The sequence below is a fragment of the Eubalaena glacialis genome, chromosome 11 (assembly GCF_028564815.1).
Source record: "Eubalaena glacialis isolate mEubGla1 chromosome 11, mEubGla1.1.hap2.+ XY, whole genome shotgun sequence".
Classification (NCBI taxonomy): Eukaryota; Metazoa; Chordata; class Mammalia; order Artiodactyla; family Balaenidae; genus Eubalaena; species Eubalaena glacialis.
Genome location: NC_083726.1, coordinates 12,752,657 through 12,769,742, shown reverse-complemented (window position 1 = coordinate 12,769,742; position 17,086 = coordinate 12,752,657). Strand labels below are relative to the sequence as shown.

Below are 17,086 nucleotides of genomic sequence, written 5' to 3'. Positions count from 1 at the left end.
CACGCTAAATTCCAGACAGGCACCACTGCTATTAATCTGCATGGTCTAGGTTTTGCAAAGACAGGAATTACTGTATAAAAATATCTTGAAGGAAACACCAAAGTCTTTTGGAAAGAGCACTTCATTAAGAATCAGAAGACTTGGAAGTAGTATCTATCTCCCACTCCAACTACCTGTGTATCCTTGGGCAAATCATTTAACCCCTCCCTCTGAGCCTGTTTCTCATTTGTAAAATGTGACAAAACCTACCTCACAGGGATGCAGTAAGAATCAAATGCTATCGCGTTCGTAAAGCTTCTAGCCCAAGCCCGGCACAGAGCAAATTCTCACTACAGGTTAGCTCCCGAGCTCAGCAAGCCCGGCGTCTCATTCGATGCGCTCGGCGCTCTTGCACCAACGGGATTCCCCTTCCCAAGCGGAGTCTGCGCTCTGGGCTCGACTGAGGCTCCCTGGCCGCTCGCGCTTTTCTCTTCTTCTCCAAGATGGCGGCGGTCGGCGGCGCTGAGGCGGGATCCGAGCGAGCCTAGTGAAGGTAGCGGCGAGCGGAGCCCCCACGAGGCCGAGCTGGGCCCCCACCCCCAGGCGGCAGTGGCCCCGCCCCGCCACCACCCGCCGCCTCGGGCCGCGACACCGCCCTGAGGGCGCCCGGGGCCAGTTGCGGCCTAGCCCAGGGGCCGAGCCGGGGACTGGAGTAGCGGCCGCAGTCCGCCCCCGGGAAGGGGCTGGAGCGGGTCGAAGGAGGAAGGCGGGCGGGAGCTGTTCAAATGGGGAAGGCGGGAAAGTGCGGGCCGGGAGGGGGCGTGCGGCCGCCCCGGGGGCCCGCGGGCCGAGGCCGCCCCTCCCCCTGCCCAGCAGTCTCCGCCCTCGGGGGCGCCGGGAGCCGCCGGGACGCGGGAACCCGAGTCGGGGCCGCCTGGCTCAGGACCCGGGACGCAGGGTCCCTGGGCTGTCAAGGGGAGAGGGGGCCGGGGTGACGGGAGGGCCGGGACCGCGGCTGGCAGGAGAGGATGCAAGGAGCTTTCTTCTTTTCCTCTTCGCACAGCTTTATTGAACTAGCTGTTGCTGCAGAAGTGCCGGGAGAATCCTGTTGGTTTGCCGTGGGGACCACAAAGACGGTGGTCCTCGGGACTCTTTGTAGCAATAACCCGGTGTGGTGTGTACTCTTTGCGTGCGACCCAGTGTGAACGTATCTTCCGAGTGGGCTCTTCTCCATCCAGGCCCATTTCCCCCCAAAGCTGGTACTTGTAGATTTCACTTTATTTTTCTATCGGGCAGAAGAGGAGAACCGTCTATCTCCCTGCTTCCTGATGGCTAAGCTGGTGGCTGACTATATTCCCCCATAGCAGAATAAATAAAAAACTGAATCCAAAGTAGAGCCCGTTGGTTGGACAAGGCTTGTCAAAATTTGTACCGCTGGTTTTTTGGGAATGTGTGTTGTCAGCCGCTCTGTGAGGTCGTCGTGGTTCCGCTCAATTGCACTACAGTGAGAGGATTCAGTCCCCATCCCAGGCTGTCGGTATCTCTGCAGTTCCCAGAGCTGGCAGGGGCTGTGAGTGCTGCATAGGTAGGTTCGTGGAGAAGGGAGTGGCAAGAATTCGGAGTCGCTGGGTTCTGAGATTGGAGGAGATCTCGACGAAAATGAGAAGACATCCCCTGCTCCTATCCTAGAAGTAACAACAACGACAACAATTCAGAAACTGGCAACAGCTGGATGTGCATCTTCCTTTTCCTGCACTGACTGGCAATTTGAGTTCCTGAAAGAAGTGCTGGAAGAAGACAACACGGAATCTTGAGCAAGGCTGTCCTCCTGGACTGGACCTGGGTCTCAGGATTTTGCTTAGTGCCCCGTTTCCGAGGCTTTGTCTTTTTCAATACACACTTACATTTTGGGATGAAGAGGCTTGTTAGTGATTGCTGGGGCTCAGATGACCTCAAAAAATCACCTTCTGAAACTTTTTTTTTTTTCAGTATTTGTAATTTGGACCTTCAAAATAACAAAGTACTGTGTCTGGTGATTTTCAGTTTTCCCCTGATTCCTTTGATAATTCTAAAAGCAAAGCCTGAACATCACGCATGTACTTATCTACAAGTGGAAGAGCAGCTCTGCCTCTCCTTTTTCATCTCCTGAAGAAAAGTCCCACAAGAGCCATTTGATAATTTGCACCTTTCAAAAGTACACATTTTTTATGATGGCATATTTCTTACTTCCATAAACAGCTTTAAGTAATGAACTTTTACTTCTGTTGTCATTTGTTAGCCCACTGAGAGGAACATAATTGTAAAATTATCACTGCCTCTTGAAGTTGACAACATTGGATTCTGTAAACTCCAAAATTTGTGGAATTCGGGAGAATGAGCTTTAACACCTGTTTTACATTTGCCAACGTTTAATGTAATTATGGCTTCTGTTTTCTAATGTGAATATCAAACCTAATATTTTTCATTTTCATTGATCCTGAATCTGCTGCCTAACCCTGGACTCTGAATTTATCGTGGATAATATTCAAGACCTGGAAAGAATATCACAGGAGTCGTCTGATCTTATATAAATGTTGCCCTAACTCTGCCTTTCTTCCACACTGTTGCTTGAGACTTTTTTATCTGGTTTCATCTTTCTTCTATGAGTCAGCAACCAAAACTAACCTCTGGGCTGCAATAATATCCTGATTTTAAAGAACCCAGAAGTTCAGGGTCCATCAGTCTGCCCAGGCTGTGAGTGAGATAGTCCATTGCATCTAAATTTAGTTTTTTAAGCTCTTGGCTGTCCCAGTTCTTTATTGAATTAGACTTGCCTTCAGGCCCTGTTCATTTTTTACTATCGGTTGTTTAATCATGTAATTTATAAAGTGCTCTTCCATGTCTTTGTAAAAATTAAATAGTAGCAGGCCTGATTCTAATACATAATGCTAACAACCAGCACATGTTTTCTGTGCTGCTCTGTGCCTCTGAGGATCAGCTCCTAATTTTCTGTTCCCTTTTACAATTTTTTCATCCACTGGTTGTTTTTCAAAGCAGTCAGTTATGAGACCATGAGCACTTTTTCACAGTCCAGTGACATCATTGTTTTCCTTCTCATACTGTCTTCAGAGGTACTTAACTCCTATTCTGACGGTTCGTTGTTCAGCTCTGTTTTATGTTAGTTTTGATGTTACCAAAGGGAAGGCCTGGTTATAAGTCTCAGGACCTGCCTTTGCTTCATACAGAAGAGCATTTTGTTGTTGACAACAGATTGGTGGACACATTGATGATGTTGAATATTTAAGATTTTTTGCCCATTATTTCTCAAACGTTCTTTGCCAAACTCCATTTGTCATGGAAAACATTTAAGCTGAGGTCTCAAGATGTATTTCTTGGCATTATCGGCCTATGAAGATTAATGGGATCCATATACTCTTCTAATAAGCTCACTACTTTAGTGCCAGTGAGTGGATATACTATTTTTAAATGAATGGATATAATTCCCTTTGATGATCCCCCTCCCCTAACCCCTTGTGGAGTTACACCACTTGGGTGGACAGGGGATGACAGTAATTTCTATTTGAGAAAGTTGAGTGCCTGATGCTGGAACATGAAAAACTGGCTGTATTAAGTATCTTGCCTCCTCGTAGTTTCTACATGAGACCTGACCTCATATCCCCTTCATTTCCTGTGAAAAGCCCTTTGAGTAAATAGTTCTCCGATTACCTGTAAAATAACCCAGTTCATTTCTTCACTCTTACCTTGACCAAGTTCATTCTTCATTCCACTTCTTAGGGAGGTGGAGAAATGCTTTTTTATGTTTCTGAATCTCGCTTGTAAATCATTCTTGGTAATACTTCTCTTTCTGTTTTCAACTTAGGCATTATCTGTGCATTGTATTATCTGACTTGTGCAAGTAGGTCTTTTTTCTTTTGGTTTATTTTAAATGTAACTCTTATGAAAGTTTCCTTTGTTAATTCATCTTTTTCTTTCCCAAAAGTTACGTACTTCACTATTATCCATACCTTCCTGAAGGGACTGGCAATGTCTCATTGAAGTGTCCTTCAGCATTTCTAAACCCCACTATAGTGATGAAGGTAAAATAAAATTTAAGTAAATAACCAGTCAGATCAACTTTTAAGCATTTCACTAACTGAATGAGGACATTTTCAATATATTTAGCATATAATTTTTAAATTTCCTGCAAAAACTTTTCCTGCGGGAATTGTGACATTGCCTGTCCTAAAAATATTTGAAGAACTTTACCTTTGAGTGCAGTTTATGGCTTGTCATCTTCAAAGTCAAAATGGACGTATAAACTTGAATGCCAAAAAAGTAATTTTGACAAATTTAAGACAATATTTAGAACATTTAAATTTTAGTAGTTCTTCAAATCAGTGAAAATCTTAATAATGATAAAAATTTCATCACCAGTGGACAAATGACAATTCCTCCTTATTTTCACCTATAGCCTTTAAGAAAGGCTTGATAGCGCTGAAAGCTGTTCTGTGGGCAACTAATATAAGAAGTGTGCCTACTTTTACACTTCTCTGGTTTTGAGCAAATTCAGAGAGCCCAACAAAATGCATACCAAAAAATTATGCTCTCAAGATCTTTAATATCACTATCATGTTCTCATCAGTTCTGTTTAAATTGCAATACAATAGATTTTAGACTTTCACCGATACAAATGGTAGGATTTTGTGGTCCCGAATGCATGGTATAACCTGTCTTCCTCTGCATCCTGCTTTATCTGTGCATTTTGTAACCGTGATTGAACCTATCCCTCTGACTTAATGTCGGTTTTCACCCTGTCTCAGTGTTGTCAGACCTGTTGGCATGTCAGAAGTTCTCATTAATCTTGAAGTATTTTTTTATATGGGAGGTGTTTTATATACTTCCCCAAACAACAGCTTTAATTCATGAATCAAATCAAATTAAGCCTAGTGCACTTCCTACAGCTTCATCCCTAGTATGTTTACAAACAGAAAGACGAGGTGACAAGACACTCCTTTATTCCTTGCTGCCCTTCCAGTCTGCCCTTGGATCACTACGCATTTCCATCTGGAAGGTTGCTTCTCCACAGTGATTTCGCATTACAGGAGGGTTTTCCTTCTTTGTTTCTCAGACCTGGTCCTGTAGACGGGAAGGAGCCTGGACACAGGGACCCATTCTCAAAGGCCCGGCAGGACCGCCATGGCTTATGATGACTCCGTGAAGAAAGAAGGTATGACCCCTTAACCTGAGAAGCATTCCAAAGGGGGTGTCCTCTTCAATCCTTGCAGCCCATGGACATAGAGACCAGGACTGGCCATCAGAGCCTGGACTCCCAAGTGATGATCCAGAGCACTAGTAAAACTCCACGTCATCCCCAGACTGGGCCCATGGAAACGAAAACCAGGACAGGGTTCCAACACAAGAGTCCGAACCATAAGTCTCTGTAGTCTATTGGGGTGATCCCCTGCAGCACTCGTGGTCCTTGCCAGCTCCAGTGTGCAGGAGTCTGAGGATAGGAGTCACACAGTGGACACCCACAGAGCAGCACAGCACATGAATCCTTATTCTTTTCAGCCTTACCTCTGCAAGTCTGTGTCCACCTGCCAAATCACAACTAAGAAACCATGTCTAAGGATGCACCTTGGGCCTTTGCATAGCGTGGAAGCATTGTTTCTTCATGTTTGATTCCTGTATTTGCAGCCAAGTCATCAAGACATATTCTTGTCCCCTTGGATCTAGCCCTGTGTTCCAGTGGACTTACCAAATAACATGATTCTAATTTGGAAGTGAAGGGACTGTTGCATTTCATATGTGGCGATTTGGTTGTGACTTACTTGACTTTCTCATTTCCTTTCCCAAATGAACCTGTGCTTCTCAGATTGCTTTGATGGTGATCACAGCTTTGAGGACATAGGGCTAGCTGCTGGCCGAAGCCAACGAGAAAAGAAACGTTCTTACAAAGATTTTTTAAGGGAAGAGGAAGAAATCGCTGCTCAGGTCAGGAATTCTTCCAAGAAGAAGTTAAAGGTAAATTCTAAACATTTGAATTAGGAAAGTTTTAAACTATTTCGTATCATGTTTCCTAGTATTTGAAGAAAGAGGTTTCTTTTCAAAACATTTAAAAAGAAAAATAAACATCATTCACATCTATTTTCACTATTTTCTGTGTTTTACTTTATTTTCCAAAGTCAGAAATCATCAGAAAACAACATTGGTTCCAAACTGCCTTTGCCTCATCATCTTATCCATTGCTCAATTCTTCCTCTTTAATTCTAGGATAGTGAACTTTACTTCTTGGGGACGGACACGCACAAGAAAAAGAGGAAGCACTCCTCTGATGATTACTACTATGGAGGTAAGGATGGGAAGGGGCAACAGGCGGGAGAAACACATCACTGGTTCTTGGAGTCGGGGTAGGGGAAAGGGATCCAGATGTTGCTGACTCAGTGGCCTATTTAACAGGACAGTGGTTCTTGTTCTGAGTGCCGATAAACCAGTGTGAAGGAGGAGAGAGGTGGAGGGCTGGTATTTTGGAGGATTCAGCATAGAAGAACAGTCTTCATTTGTGATACACCAGGTACCAGGTTCCTTCTCCCCTCAATCATCCACTTATCTTGTGCCCATTGCTGTCTAGCATCCCTTTTGCCATATGTAGTCCTGGGCCCTCTGGCCTGCACCTGTGGGTTACTTCTCAGTCCAGCACGTATCCACTCACAAGACCAGTTTTTCTTAGCTATATTATGCACGTAGCTGACAAGACTAACTCTTTCCTAGAATGGATTTGTCCTGAACACAAGAACAAATGATGCTTTGTCTTCAGCGTAATCTAAATTGTAACTACTCGTAATCCTGCAGCTATGGTCCAGTCTTCTGGGTATGCTCTCTTTGATTGCTTGTGAAGACTCAGTGAAGAAAAACAACTTGAGTGGCAAGAACTGTCTCCAGGGTCAGAGGCAGAATCTACCAAGCCAAGAAGCACGTGGGCATCATCTCTGAATGTTCGGAATCAGTTGAAGGGCCTCCCCTCCAATCATTCCTGTTAGCCTCTTCCTCATCTTAGTTGGGTGTTTTTGGTGAGAGAGGAAACTTGCTGGAAGTTGCTTTGTCAAATGGACAATTACTTCTCTTGATTATTTCTAGATATTTCGTCTTTGGAGTCGTCACAGAAGAAAAAGAAAAAGTCTAGCCCGCAATCTGCTGATACAGCTATGGACCTGTTGAAAGCGATCACTTCCCCTCTGGCAACAGGCACCAAGCCTTCCAAAAAGACAGGAGAAAAGTCCTCCAGTTCTTCAAGCCATTCAGAGAGTAAAAAGGAACACCACAGGAAGAAAGTCAGCGGAAGCAGTGGGGAGCTGTCCCTGGAGGATGGTGGTTCCCACAAATCCAAAAAAATGAAACCGCTCTATGTGAACACAGAGACACTGACTCTTCGTGAGCCTGATGGGTTAAAGATGAAACTTATTCTCTCACCAAAGGAGAAGGGAAGCAGCTCAGTTGATGAGGAGTCTTTTCAGTACCCCTCTCAACAAGCGACTGTGAAAAAATCCTCTAAGAAGTCAGCTCGGGATGAGCAAGGTGCTTTACTCCTAGGACATGAGTTACAGAGCTTTCTGAAAACAGCCCGGAAGAAGCACAAGTCATCCTCAGACTCACGCTCGTCTCCTGGCCCTGAAGGCTGTGGGTCTGATGCCTCCCAGTTCCCAGAATCCCACAGTGCTAACCTTGATCTTTCAGGGCTTGAACCTATTCTAGTGGAATCAGACTCCTCCTCTGGCGGGGAGCTGGAGGCTGGGGAGTTAGTGATCGATGATTCTTACCGGGAAATCAAGAAGAAAAAGAAGTCAAAGAAGAGCAAGAAGAAGAAGGACAAGGAGAAGCATAAAGAGAAGCGACACTCCAAGTCCAAGAGAAGTTCGGGACTTCCCGCTGCAGCAGTGGGAGAGGTCCCAGCGCCGCCCGGCCCTCCTCCCAGCGTCCCGTACACTGGAGCAGCCGCCCCTCCTCCACCGCTTCCTGGCCTCCACGCAGATGGGCACGGTGAAAAAAAAAAGAAGAGAGAGGAGAAGGACAAAGAGAGGGACAGAGGAGAAAAGGTAAGGCATTTTTTAAAGTATGATGCGGGGTAAGAGGTGAAGCAGGTTTTTCCTTGACAGTAGTAAGTGGACTTGGAATTTAGCAGATGAACCACTGGGAATGTAGCCAGGTAAACCTGCTGGAATGATACAAAGTAGAAAATATTACCAATGGTACAGAAATAGCAGCGACCTTAATTATTCATGGGTTTTCTTGATAGAGTTGTTCTCCCACCGTGCCAAGCAGAGGTTTAGAAATACAGAGCTTATTCTAACTGACCCTTAAAATTCACAGAAGGAACCAAACCCAATTTCTTTCACTCAGCAGCGCTGTCTGGCTGAGGCAGTTGAGAGATACAAAAACGTATTCATTCTGTGAGTTCATTGTGAAAAACAGATTTTCAAAATTAGAATGATTAAAAAAAAGAAATTAGAATGATGACCGATTAACAAAGTAAGCTAATGGCTTCCGACTAACTGGTGTTGGCTACTTTCTGGTATTCTTTTTAGTGTCAAAGGTGTGTGCTCTCACCATTTGAGCGCTTCCTGTGTGCCGAGCCCAGTGCTGCCATAGGAGTTGAGAGGTGGAAAGGAGCAGGAGGACGCAGCTCTCGGCCTCAGTGATCTCACTGTTTGTTGAGGAGACAGGAATGAGAAATCAGCCACCTTGGTTTGATTTCTTTCTCACAACTCAAGAAACTTTCTAGCAGTTGTACTACAGTACAGGGGCTGATGACTGTGTCATTACAGGTTTCCTTTAAAAGATAAACTCTTTCCCCAGATTACCAAAGTAATATATTATTTTTCTAGAAATTTAGAAATTCTGAATAGTAGAAAGAAAAAAAATCATAGTTTTGCCACCGAAGGACAACCACTTTCTTCCTTTGCTCTGCAAAGTTAAATGTCAGGTAAAATCTGAAAGAAAGGCAGCTAAGAAAGAGAAAAGCAAATATATTAAGAATATGGGATTGGCGATTTCATTTCAGTCTATAATTGAGGCACAAGTGATTTTCTCCACTAGTAGGAGTGCCTTTTAAGCAAGTATACAGATCAGAGAGAAAAAGCTGTATCTTTTTTTTTTTTTAACTGTACCTTCTGAGCTAAGAATCAGTGTGAGCATCAAGAACTGAACAGCCCAGTACTAGGGTGGGCTTTATTCATTGTTTATTCCAAAATTGTTTCATGAAATAGTACATATCCTGTGTAAGAGTCTGTTTATTCCAAGAATTTCCATTCTAGTGATACATGATGATGCCATAAACTAATCTTACAGTGCTAAATGTGAGGAGGGCAGGGTGGTCAGAGAAAGCTCTAAAGAAGAAAATGTTATCAGCAGAAGGGAACACATGGAGGCAGAGAGATGTTTAGGAAGCAACATAGCAAAACAGCTGAACTCTAGTCCTGTGTTTCCAACTGTCTGATAAATATTTCTTCCTGGATGCCTTGGCTACCTCAGAGCCATGTGTCACTAATGGAGCTCATCGTCCAGACCCTTAAACATGCATCTCCTCCTCCATCTCCTTCTGTAGTCCGCGTGTCCTACCAGTCAATCCAAACTAAAAACTATATGCTGATTATTTTTCTCAGTACTTCATGATGAAATTTTTCAAACAAAAAGCATTGAAAGAATTGTACAGTGAATACCATATGCCACCCATTGAGATTCTTCAGTTAACATTTTGCTGTTTGCTTTATCATCCATCCATCAATCCATCTTATCTTTGTTAATGTATCTTAAAGTAAGTTGTAGGTATCATATACACACCCCTAAACACTTCAGCTTGCATATCATTAACTTAAGCTCAATATTTGTTTTCTGGGCTTTTTTTAGGTAAAATTCACATATGGTAAAATGCACAGATGTTAAGTATAGCACCTGATGAGTTTTGATAAGTTCACACACCTGTGTGACCAAACCTCTGTCAAGATACAGATATTACCCTCATCACAGATACCCAGTGGTGTTTCTCATACCCTTTCTCAGTCAAGCCCCACCCCCAAAACCAACCACTGTTCTGATTTTTTTCCAACCTTATGGTTCACTTTTACATTTCCCTCTTCCCTGCCCACACCATCCACTATTTCCACTCAACTGTTGAGCCTGATACTCTTCCTCTTTAATAACTTCCACAGCTTTATGCCCTCTATCACCACTGCCTCATCCCTCCCAGTACTTAATGTAGTAATAAATGGCCCCCTTTCCATTTCTTCCCCCATGCAATTCATCTTACTCTGATGCCGGAATGAACTTAAGGACCACTTTGATGATGACAGTTGTCTGTTCAACATCCTCAGTGGATCCTTACTGCCTTTATGTTAGACCCATAAGCTCCAGGAGGACTGGGATCATGTCTGTCTTGCTGTCTACTCTGTCCCTGGTACATAACCCACAGTCTGGCCCATCGTAGAAAGTCAGTAAATACTTCTTGAATGAATAAATATCAAAGTCCAAACCCTTGACCAAGCATTCATAATTGTGATTTAGCCCGAAACTTCCCTTTTCAGCTTTACCTCCTGTTAGTCTGCTTTGCATGTACTGTGTGGAAACCAGACTTGTTCCTTACAGTCTTAGCTCCACTCCTTGGATGGTATTTTGCAGTGACCTTCTTCCCCTTGTTTTTTCTCCTTCACATATTGAAGCCCTGCCTTCCCTTCAAAATGCAATCAAATGCCACCTCCTCTAAGACATCCTGACTCTCCAGTTATAATTAACTTCTGAATTCCCATAACACCCTTGCTATGGGAAGTTACTGCACTTGTTTTCTTCCTTATATTGGATTTGTCTTTGTGTATATTCGATTTCCCCTACTGAAGACTCCTTGAGGGCATTTTAGCTCCTTAGGGACTCTTAGCCACCTTAACGTTATTACCTTCAACTCCTCAATGTCCTTGATAAGCATTTTGTGACACATGAATGAATATGTGGATGAAAACATAGCATCGAAAAGGTAGGTTGTAAGCAAATGGTAAAGAATCTTGAGTGCCAAAGTAAGGGATTTGGCCATGGGCACTTTGGGGTTATGAGCAGAGTTTAAATATGCTGTAAATGATAATTTAAGAATAAAATGATAAAGCTATACCTGGTGACTTAGACCAAGGAGAGACTTGTGGCAGATCACCCAGGAGGTTATTATAGTCGGAGGTCAGTAATGAAAGCCTGATAGAAATAAAATTGAAGAGACAGATTCAAGGAAGACTCTGAAGAAAAAACTGACAAGATCTGGCAGCTGGGCTTGGCTCTGGGGAGCCAGAAACATAAATGAGTATATAGATGTCCCTTAAGGTTTTGAACCTGGGTGCCTTGCAAGATAAAATTATAATCTCCTCAAGGGTAGGGACTTATTTATAATTCCCCCATGCAGCTAGCAGTTGCTAGTGAAAAGTGAATTTCAGTTTATAGCAAAAAATCTTACTATGAATCAGTATTTGATTGTGACTGTCCAAATCTGAAACCTGATACTTTGAATGTAATCATTTATTTAGCCAACAGATTATTTATGGGACATACACCATGTTTTTTAAACCTGACCTGTGCATGAAAATTTCCATGGAGCTTTAAAAAAAATCCTTTCCAAAAAAATAAAGAAAGAAAAATTTTTTAAATCCTGGGTTTTGTTTCAGTGTAAAAAAAGAACTATCTGAGGGAATTCCCTGGCAGTCCAGTGGTTAGGACTCTGCGCTTCCACTGCAACAGGCACGGGTTCAGTCCCTGGCTGGGGAACTAAGATCCTGCAATCCGAGCAGTGCAGCCAAAAAAATAGTATCTGAAAGTCCACCTAGAGATAGAAAGGAAGGTTTCAGGAATAGCGTTCCCTCGGCCTGCAGTGAGCACACACAGGGAGCCCACTGGTGGAAATGCAGGAGGCCTCTGTGTGCCCTTTCTACCCTAGAATCTGTGACCAAGACTGCAGTGAAAATAGAGAAGCAAGAGAATGGCTGGTTTGGGAGAAGAAGAAAAGTTAGGTTTAGATTCCAAGATACAAGCATCTAGAGATTCAGCATAGCTAAGTGGTTAAGAGCGTGGCAATGGAGCCAGACCCCTTGGGCTCCATTCCTGGCTCTACCACTTAGAAGCTATGCGATGTTGGACAAGTTGCATGACTTCTCCATCTACAAGTGGGGATGATGATAGACCTATCTGGTAGGGTTGTTAAGGGTTCAGTGAGGTAATACATGGAAAGGTGTTCAGGGCCTCAGTGTGCCAAGGCCCTCTGGGGCGCCACAGCAAACTCACAGTGGCACCACTAGATTTTTTCAACATTAAAATTTCAGGAGAAACAGTCATACTTGCCATCTGTCAGGTACCTTATGAACTAGCGCAAAGTAATTCACAGTTTCAGCGTCTTTTTATGTTCCATTCCTTTCAGTGATCGCTGTGATAAAAAGCACGTACCACGTGAAGACCCACACAGGAACCATGAACCAACAAAGTTTGGGAAGCTTGGCTTTGCACGGTGTTCGGCACGTTAGCTAAATAACATTCAATACGTGTTAGTTGTTACAGTCACCATCTCAGTAGACTTTCCAGGGAGCAGTGGAAATGTGAGACCTAGAGTTCAGTGGACCACCTGAAACCAGGGTTAGAAGTTGGGTGTTCGCAGGCAGTAAATGACACGTGTGAGTGGATTGGAGGTCATACAGCCCAGAGCGGAATCGTGTAGCACACACACGAGGGCAGTGGACGGGGAAGAGGGGCCATGGTGCTGGAGGAGACACCGAGAGGGCTTAGCATCACAGAGAGAGGAAGACAGTTTCAAGAACAGATTGGTCTCTTGCTTGAGAAGACAGGAGTACAGGTGTAGTGGGAAGAATGGAAGCCAGGTTGGCAGAGTTCACACGAGAGTGAGAAGCGAAGGCAGCAGGGGGGACTCTTCCTGGAGAATTTTGACTGATACGAAGAAGGGAGATTGGACTATCTCCCTTGTGAACGGTGACACTTTCAGTGTGGAGTTTCATTTAGGGAGTGTGTTTTTAGCTTTTCTGTTTGCCTGTTTGTTTCTTTGTTGTTGAATCCTGCTTTCCAGGAGGAGAGAGAAATCATATGGTGATACCTTGATGCATCGTTTCCCCTTAAAGACCATTCCGTTGGAGTGGGGATCTTTTGGTTTATATTGGAGGAGCAGGATATGGTAACATTTCAGAAATACCTTACTTTTGGTTTTACTAAATCAGTAAAAGCCCATTCACTACCACTCAAACTAAAATCTGTGATGTTGGCACTTCAGAGGAATGCCTTCACTTATCTGTATGTTTCCAGAATGTTCTCATTTCCTCTAAGCAAACGAAGCCTGGCCCAGTGGCCTAGGGCCTGGCACACTCAGGCATTGCTGTTGATCTACTAATAAACTGAATTCTGAGAGATAACTAGACTTGTCATGGTGTTACATAAATTCTCCCTCTGGTAAGACTGAAGCTGAGTAACAGTAGCGATAAGTGGTACAAATCAGGAGGTACCATCTCTGAGAGCCTGCTATGTGCCAGGCTCTCTGAGGCATTTTTGCACATGTAGGGGTCTTGACTGATAGGTATTGTTAGCCCCCTTTCACAGAGGAGGAAGCTGAGAAGAAAAGACATGGAGCCAGAATTTTAATAGAGGTTCTTTAACCCCAAGGCTGTACTCTTTCCACTGTAGCACATGCCTTTCTAAAACTTAAGAGACGGTTACCCGGTGCCACAACCAATCTTTGACAAAGCTAAAAGTAGGTTCTAGGGTAAGGGAGACATGGTGCGCTGGTGTCTGAGATTTGTCCTATGGAGGCATACAGATGTGGAAATGAAGGGGCTGAAAGCTTGGACTCAAGTTCAGCAGATTTGGTTCTTGTTCTTGTTGCTACTTACTAGCCTTGTTCTCTTGAGATTGCTTCCTCACTTCTCTGCTCACTTGTGAAATAGGGTTACTTAGATTAAATTAGGTGTACATGTAGCACGCTTGGCACAGGGCAGGGCTCAGTCAGTAGCTGCTGTTACAACGACTGTTGCTTTCATCCCATGTTCTTTGGAAGCATAAAATATACTTGAAAACACCTATTTAAAAGTTTTTTTTTCAACCACTCATTTCACATATTCCACTAAGCAAAGGGGCTCTGCTTTTATGGTTTTATGTTTTCTTTTGCTTTTTAATATTAACATCCACCTTTTAGGAAGCAAACTCTGTAGCTATCACCTATTTGGAAAGCAGTTAAGAACCAGAAAGAAAACAGGGTCTCTAAGGACCAAAAGCAGATGTTATAGAGCAAGTTTCCTACAGCTCCTTGGAGCACGTCGTGGGCCCTGGGGAAAGGAACATCAGCTGGAGAGGGGTCAGGGGACCACTCTGACCCTGTTGTTTTCTTCGTAGAACTTCACCTACGAGGGTGTTGTGGAAAGCAGACAAGGTAACACAAATGAATGTGCGTACTGGCTTTTGCACACACAATTCTGAGACTTTGTTATGCATTCAGTACATATTTATTCTGCACTTACATTGTGCCAGGCACTGAATCAGGTACAGTGTTAGCTCTCAAAGAGCTCCGGGTGTAGTAAGGGGTTGGAAAGCATTCAGAGTGTTGAACCTCAGCAGAGGTGGGTGCAGAGTGCCAGGGAGAGCCTGTGGGTGTCCAAGAAGCTTTCAGGGAGAGGCAGCCCTGAACCGAAACTTAAGGCCAAATAGGTATTCCAGTCAGGGAGTGGAAATGCATGTGAAGGCCCAAGAGGGCATAGGATGTTCAGAGAACCACAGGAGGTCCAACCAGCAGAAGCTTAAAAGTAACCATGTGGAAGGCAGGAAGGGGGCTTTAGTAAATTACAATAATAATAAGAGCTATACCTACTGAGTTGTTCATATGTTCTAAGCACTGCACCAAGTTTTTTATCTATGGTATATTGGTGAATTTTCACAGGAACCCAATGAGATGTAGGTATTATCCTGTCCATTTCACAGAAATAAGCTCAAAGTGAAATAACCTGCCCCAGGATGCACACCTGTTTAGTGGCAGCACAGGAATTTGAACCCAGATTTTTCTGATTACAGGACCCAGAAAGAATGTTTAAATTATATTCAGTGGTGTATTATGAGAGAGAGCAGAAATAGATTCCCATTCAGAATGGTTAAAATAGAAGCTTTGGTGTGAAAACTTTACTTCTCTGTCACCCTTTCCTTTAGCCAGATGGCATTTAGGGATCTGAGTCAAGTTAGTTCAGGAGAGCATCAGATGGTGGCCCTGCCACTCCCTGGGTAAATGACTCTGGATCTGTTTCTCATCTTTAAAATGGCAGGAATGATGGAACTTACCTCGTAGGGTTGCTGGGCTGGTTAAATGAGTTTCTATAGGTAAAGCCTTGGTAACAGTGTCTCCTACACAGTATTAACATCAATGAAGAGATTGGGTTCCTGTCATCAGCAGAAGAAAGCCAAGTTTTATTTTGCAGATTCATAAATGATGTTTTGCCTTAACTCCCAGATGTTTTATCCTTTAAAATAGGTTCTTAAACTAAAATAGGTTCTTAAACCTAAGCTATAGGTTCATAGATGGGCTTGAAGAGGGATTTCCATCAGAGTTTCTCAAAGAGTTCTATGATCTCAAAGAATTCAGCGTGACTGCTTTAAACAGGGCATTAAGAAGTTGCTCTTAGAAGGTCTTGATATTGTGACACATATCCTCAAACATTTAAAAAGAGGTTCTGGCTGTAAAAATTACAACTTTGTGAGTCACACTTAAGTGGATTTGTTGCTAGTCATTTGCTGCTAGTAATAAAGTATCCAAGTTTTTAAAATATTAACATTTTGTTAAAGGAGAGCCCATGTTATTTCAGATGTAACTACTGTGATTTACTTGCCATACTGTTCTCTTGCACTAGAAAGTCTAGGGTGCAGTTACTAGCCTTGCATTTAGAGTCACTTGGAAATATTTTGATGTCTCGAGACCATCCATTATTTGTGTTATTTCTAACTATTAATGTAGAAAAATGTCTGTTCCCTGGAAAAAATTTAACCCTTAAGTTCGAATTCCAAACTTTGGATCCACAGGCCTGAGTTGCATCTTAGAGCACAATGGTTAGGTTCTAAGGTCAGCACATAAGGTGAAAATTGTCAGAGTTTCCCTTGAAAATCCCTTAGGAAGGCTCCACGATGAAGGCCAGCAGTTGCTCAGTCCAACAGAATGTCAGCCCAGTGCACCTGGATTTTACTCTCTTCACCAGGTGAAGTCATTGGTATATGTTAAAGAGCCATAATTTTATTTTTTAAACTATGTCAGCTCCAAACATCAGAATTACACTTGGGTAGCGAGTTACACACACTGAGGGAGACATACAGGAACTATCTGGGGAAAGCAGATCTCATGCTGTCACACACACTCCAAGGAATGGGTTCTTAGAGCAGAATCACACAGACTAATCAATCCGTATCTCCCTCTCTCCGTCTCTCTCTCATGGCCAAACAGAACTTATATGAACTCATGCCTTTCTTTGTAATGCAACCTCATTTTATCTTGGGCCCAGTAAAGGGGGATTTGAAAGGATTAGATCACTTAGAGCATTTGGGGATATGAGGCTGCTACTAAATTAATAAAGGAGATGCAGCATCCAGAACTCACTTGTGTAGCATCTCTGAACATGACTGACTTCACCAGAAGAATACTAAAAATGGGACTTTTACTACTGAAATGAAAGTTTAAAGTAAAGGCCTTGCTGCCATTTTCTTTGTCTGATTTAGGTCAGAAGATTTCACTCTCTCCTCCCTCACCAGAATTTCTACTTTTAAAAAATCTTGTATTAGCTTTTTGGATGCTACAACTTCTATTTTGAAAAATACAGAGGGAATAGAAAGGTACTTTCCTATTGTAGCATAACAAATTACCACAAATTTAGCAGTTCAAAACAATATCCATCTATTAGCTCACAATTCTGTAGATCAGAAGTCCAGATAGGGCTCCACTGGGTTCTCTGCTCCGTCTCTCACAAGACTGAATCCAGGTGTTGGCTAGAACTGGGTTCTTAGCTGAGGCTAGAGGTCCTCTTCCAGGTTGTTGGCAGCATTCAGGTCCTTGCAGTTGTAAAACTCATGGCAACTTGTTGTC

The 17,086-nt window shown here is 43.3% G+C and overlaps 1 protein-coding gene across 5 annotated transcripts in view; it reads left to right on the top strand.

Moving 5' to 3' along the window:
- The first annotated feature begins 479 nt into the window (after positions 1–479).
- Positions 480–17,086, top strand: part of HMGXB4 (HMG-box containing 4) — a 30,926-nt gene continuing 14,319 nt past the window's right edge. For 3 of the 5 annotated variants that reach the window (XM_061205641.1, XM_061205639.1, XM_061205640.1), the window contains exons 1-5: positions 480–532; positions 5,087–5,185; positions 5,834–5,982; positions 6,232–6,310; positions 7,096–8,051. In XM_061205641.1, the coding sequence (XP_061061624.1) occupies positions 5,155–5,185; positions 5,834–5,982; positions 6,232–6,310; positions 7,096–8,051 (1,215 nt within the window). In that variant the 5' untranslated portion in view covers positions 480–532; positions 5,087–5,154. Of the gene's footprint in view, positions 533–5,086; positions 5,186–5,833; positions 5,983–6,229; positions 6,311–6,417; positions 6,533–7,095; positions 8,052–17,086 lie in introns of those variants that run through there. The other 2 variants (XM_061205643.1, XM_061205642.1) reach the window with 2 other exon arrangements.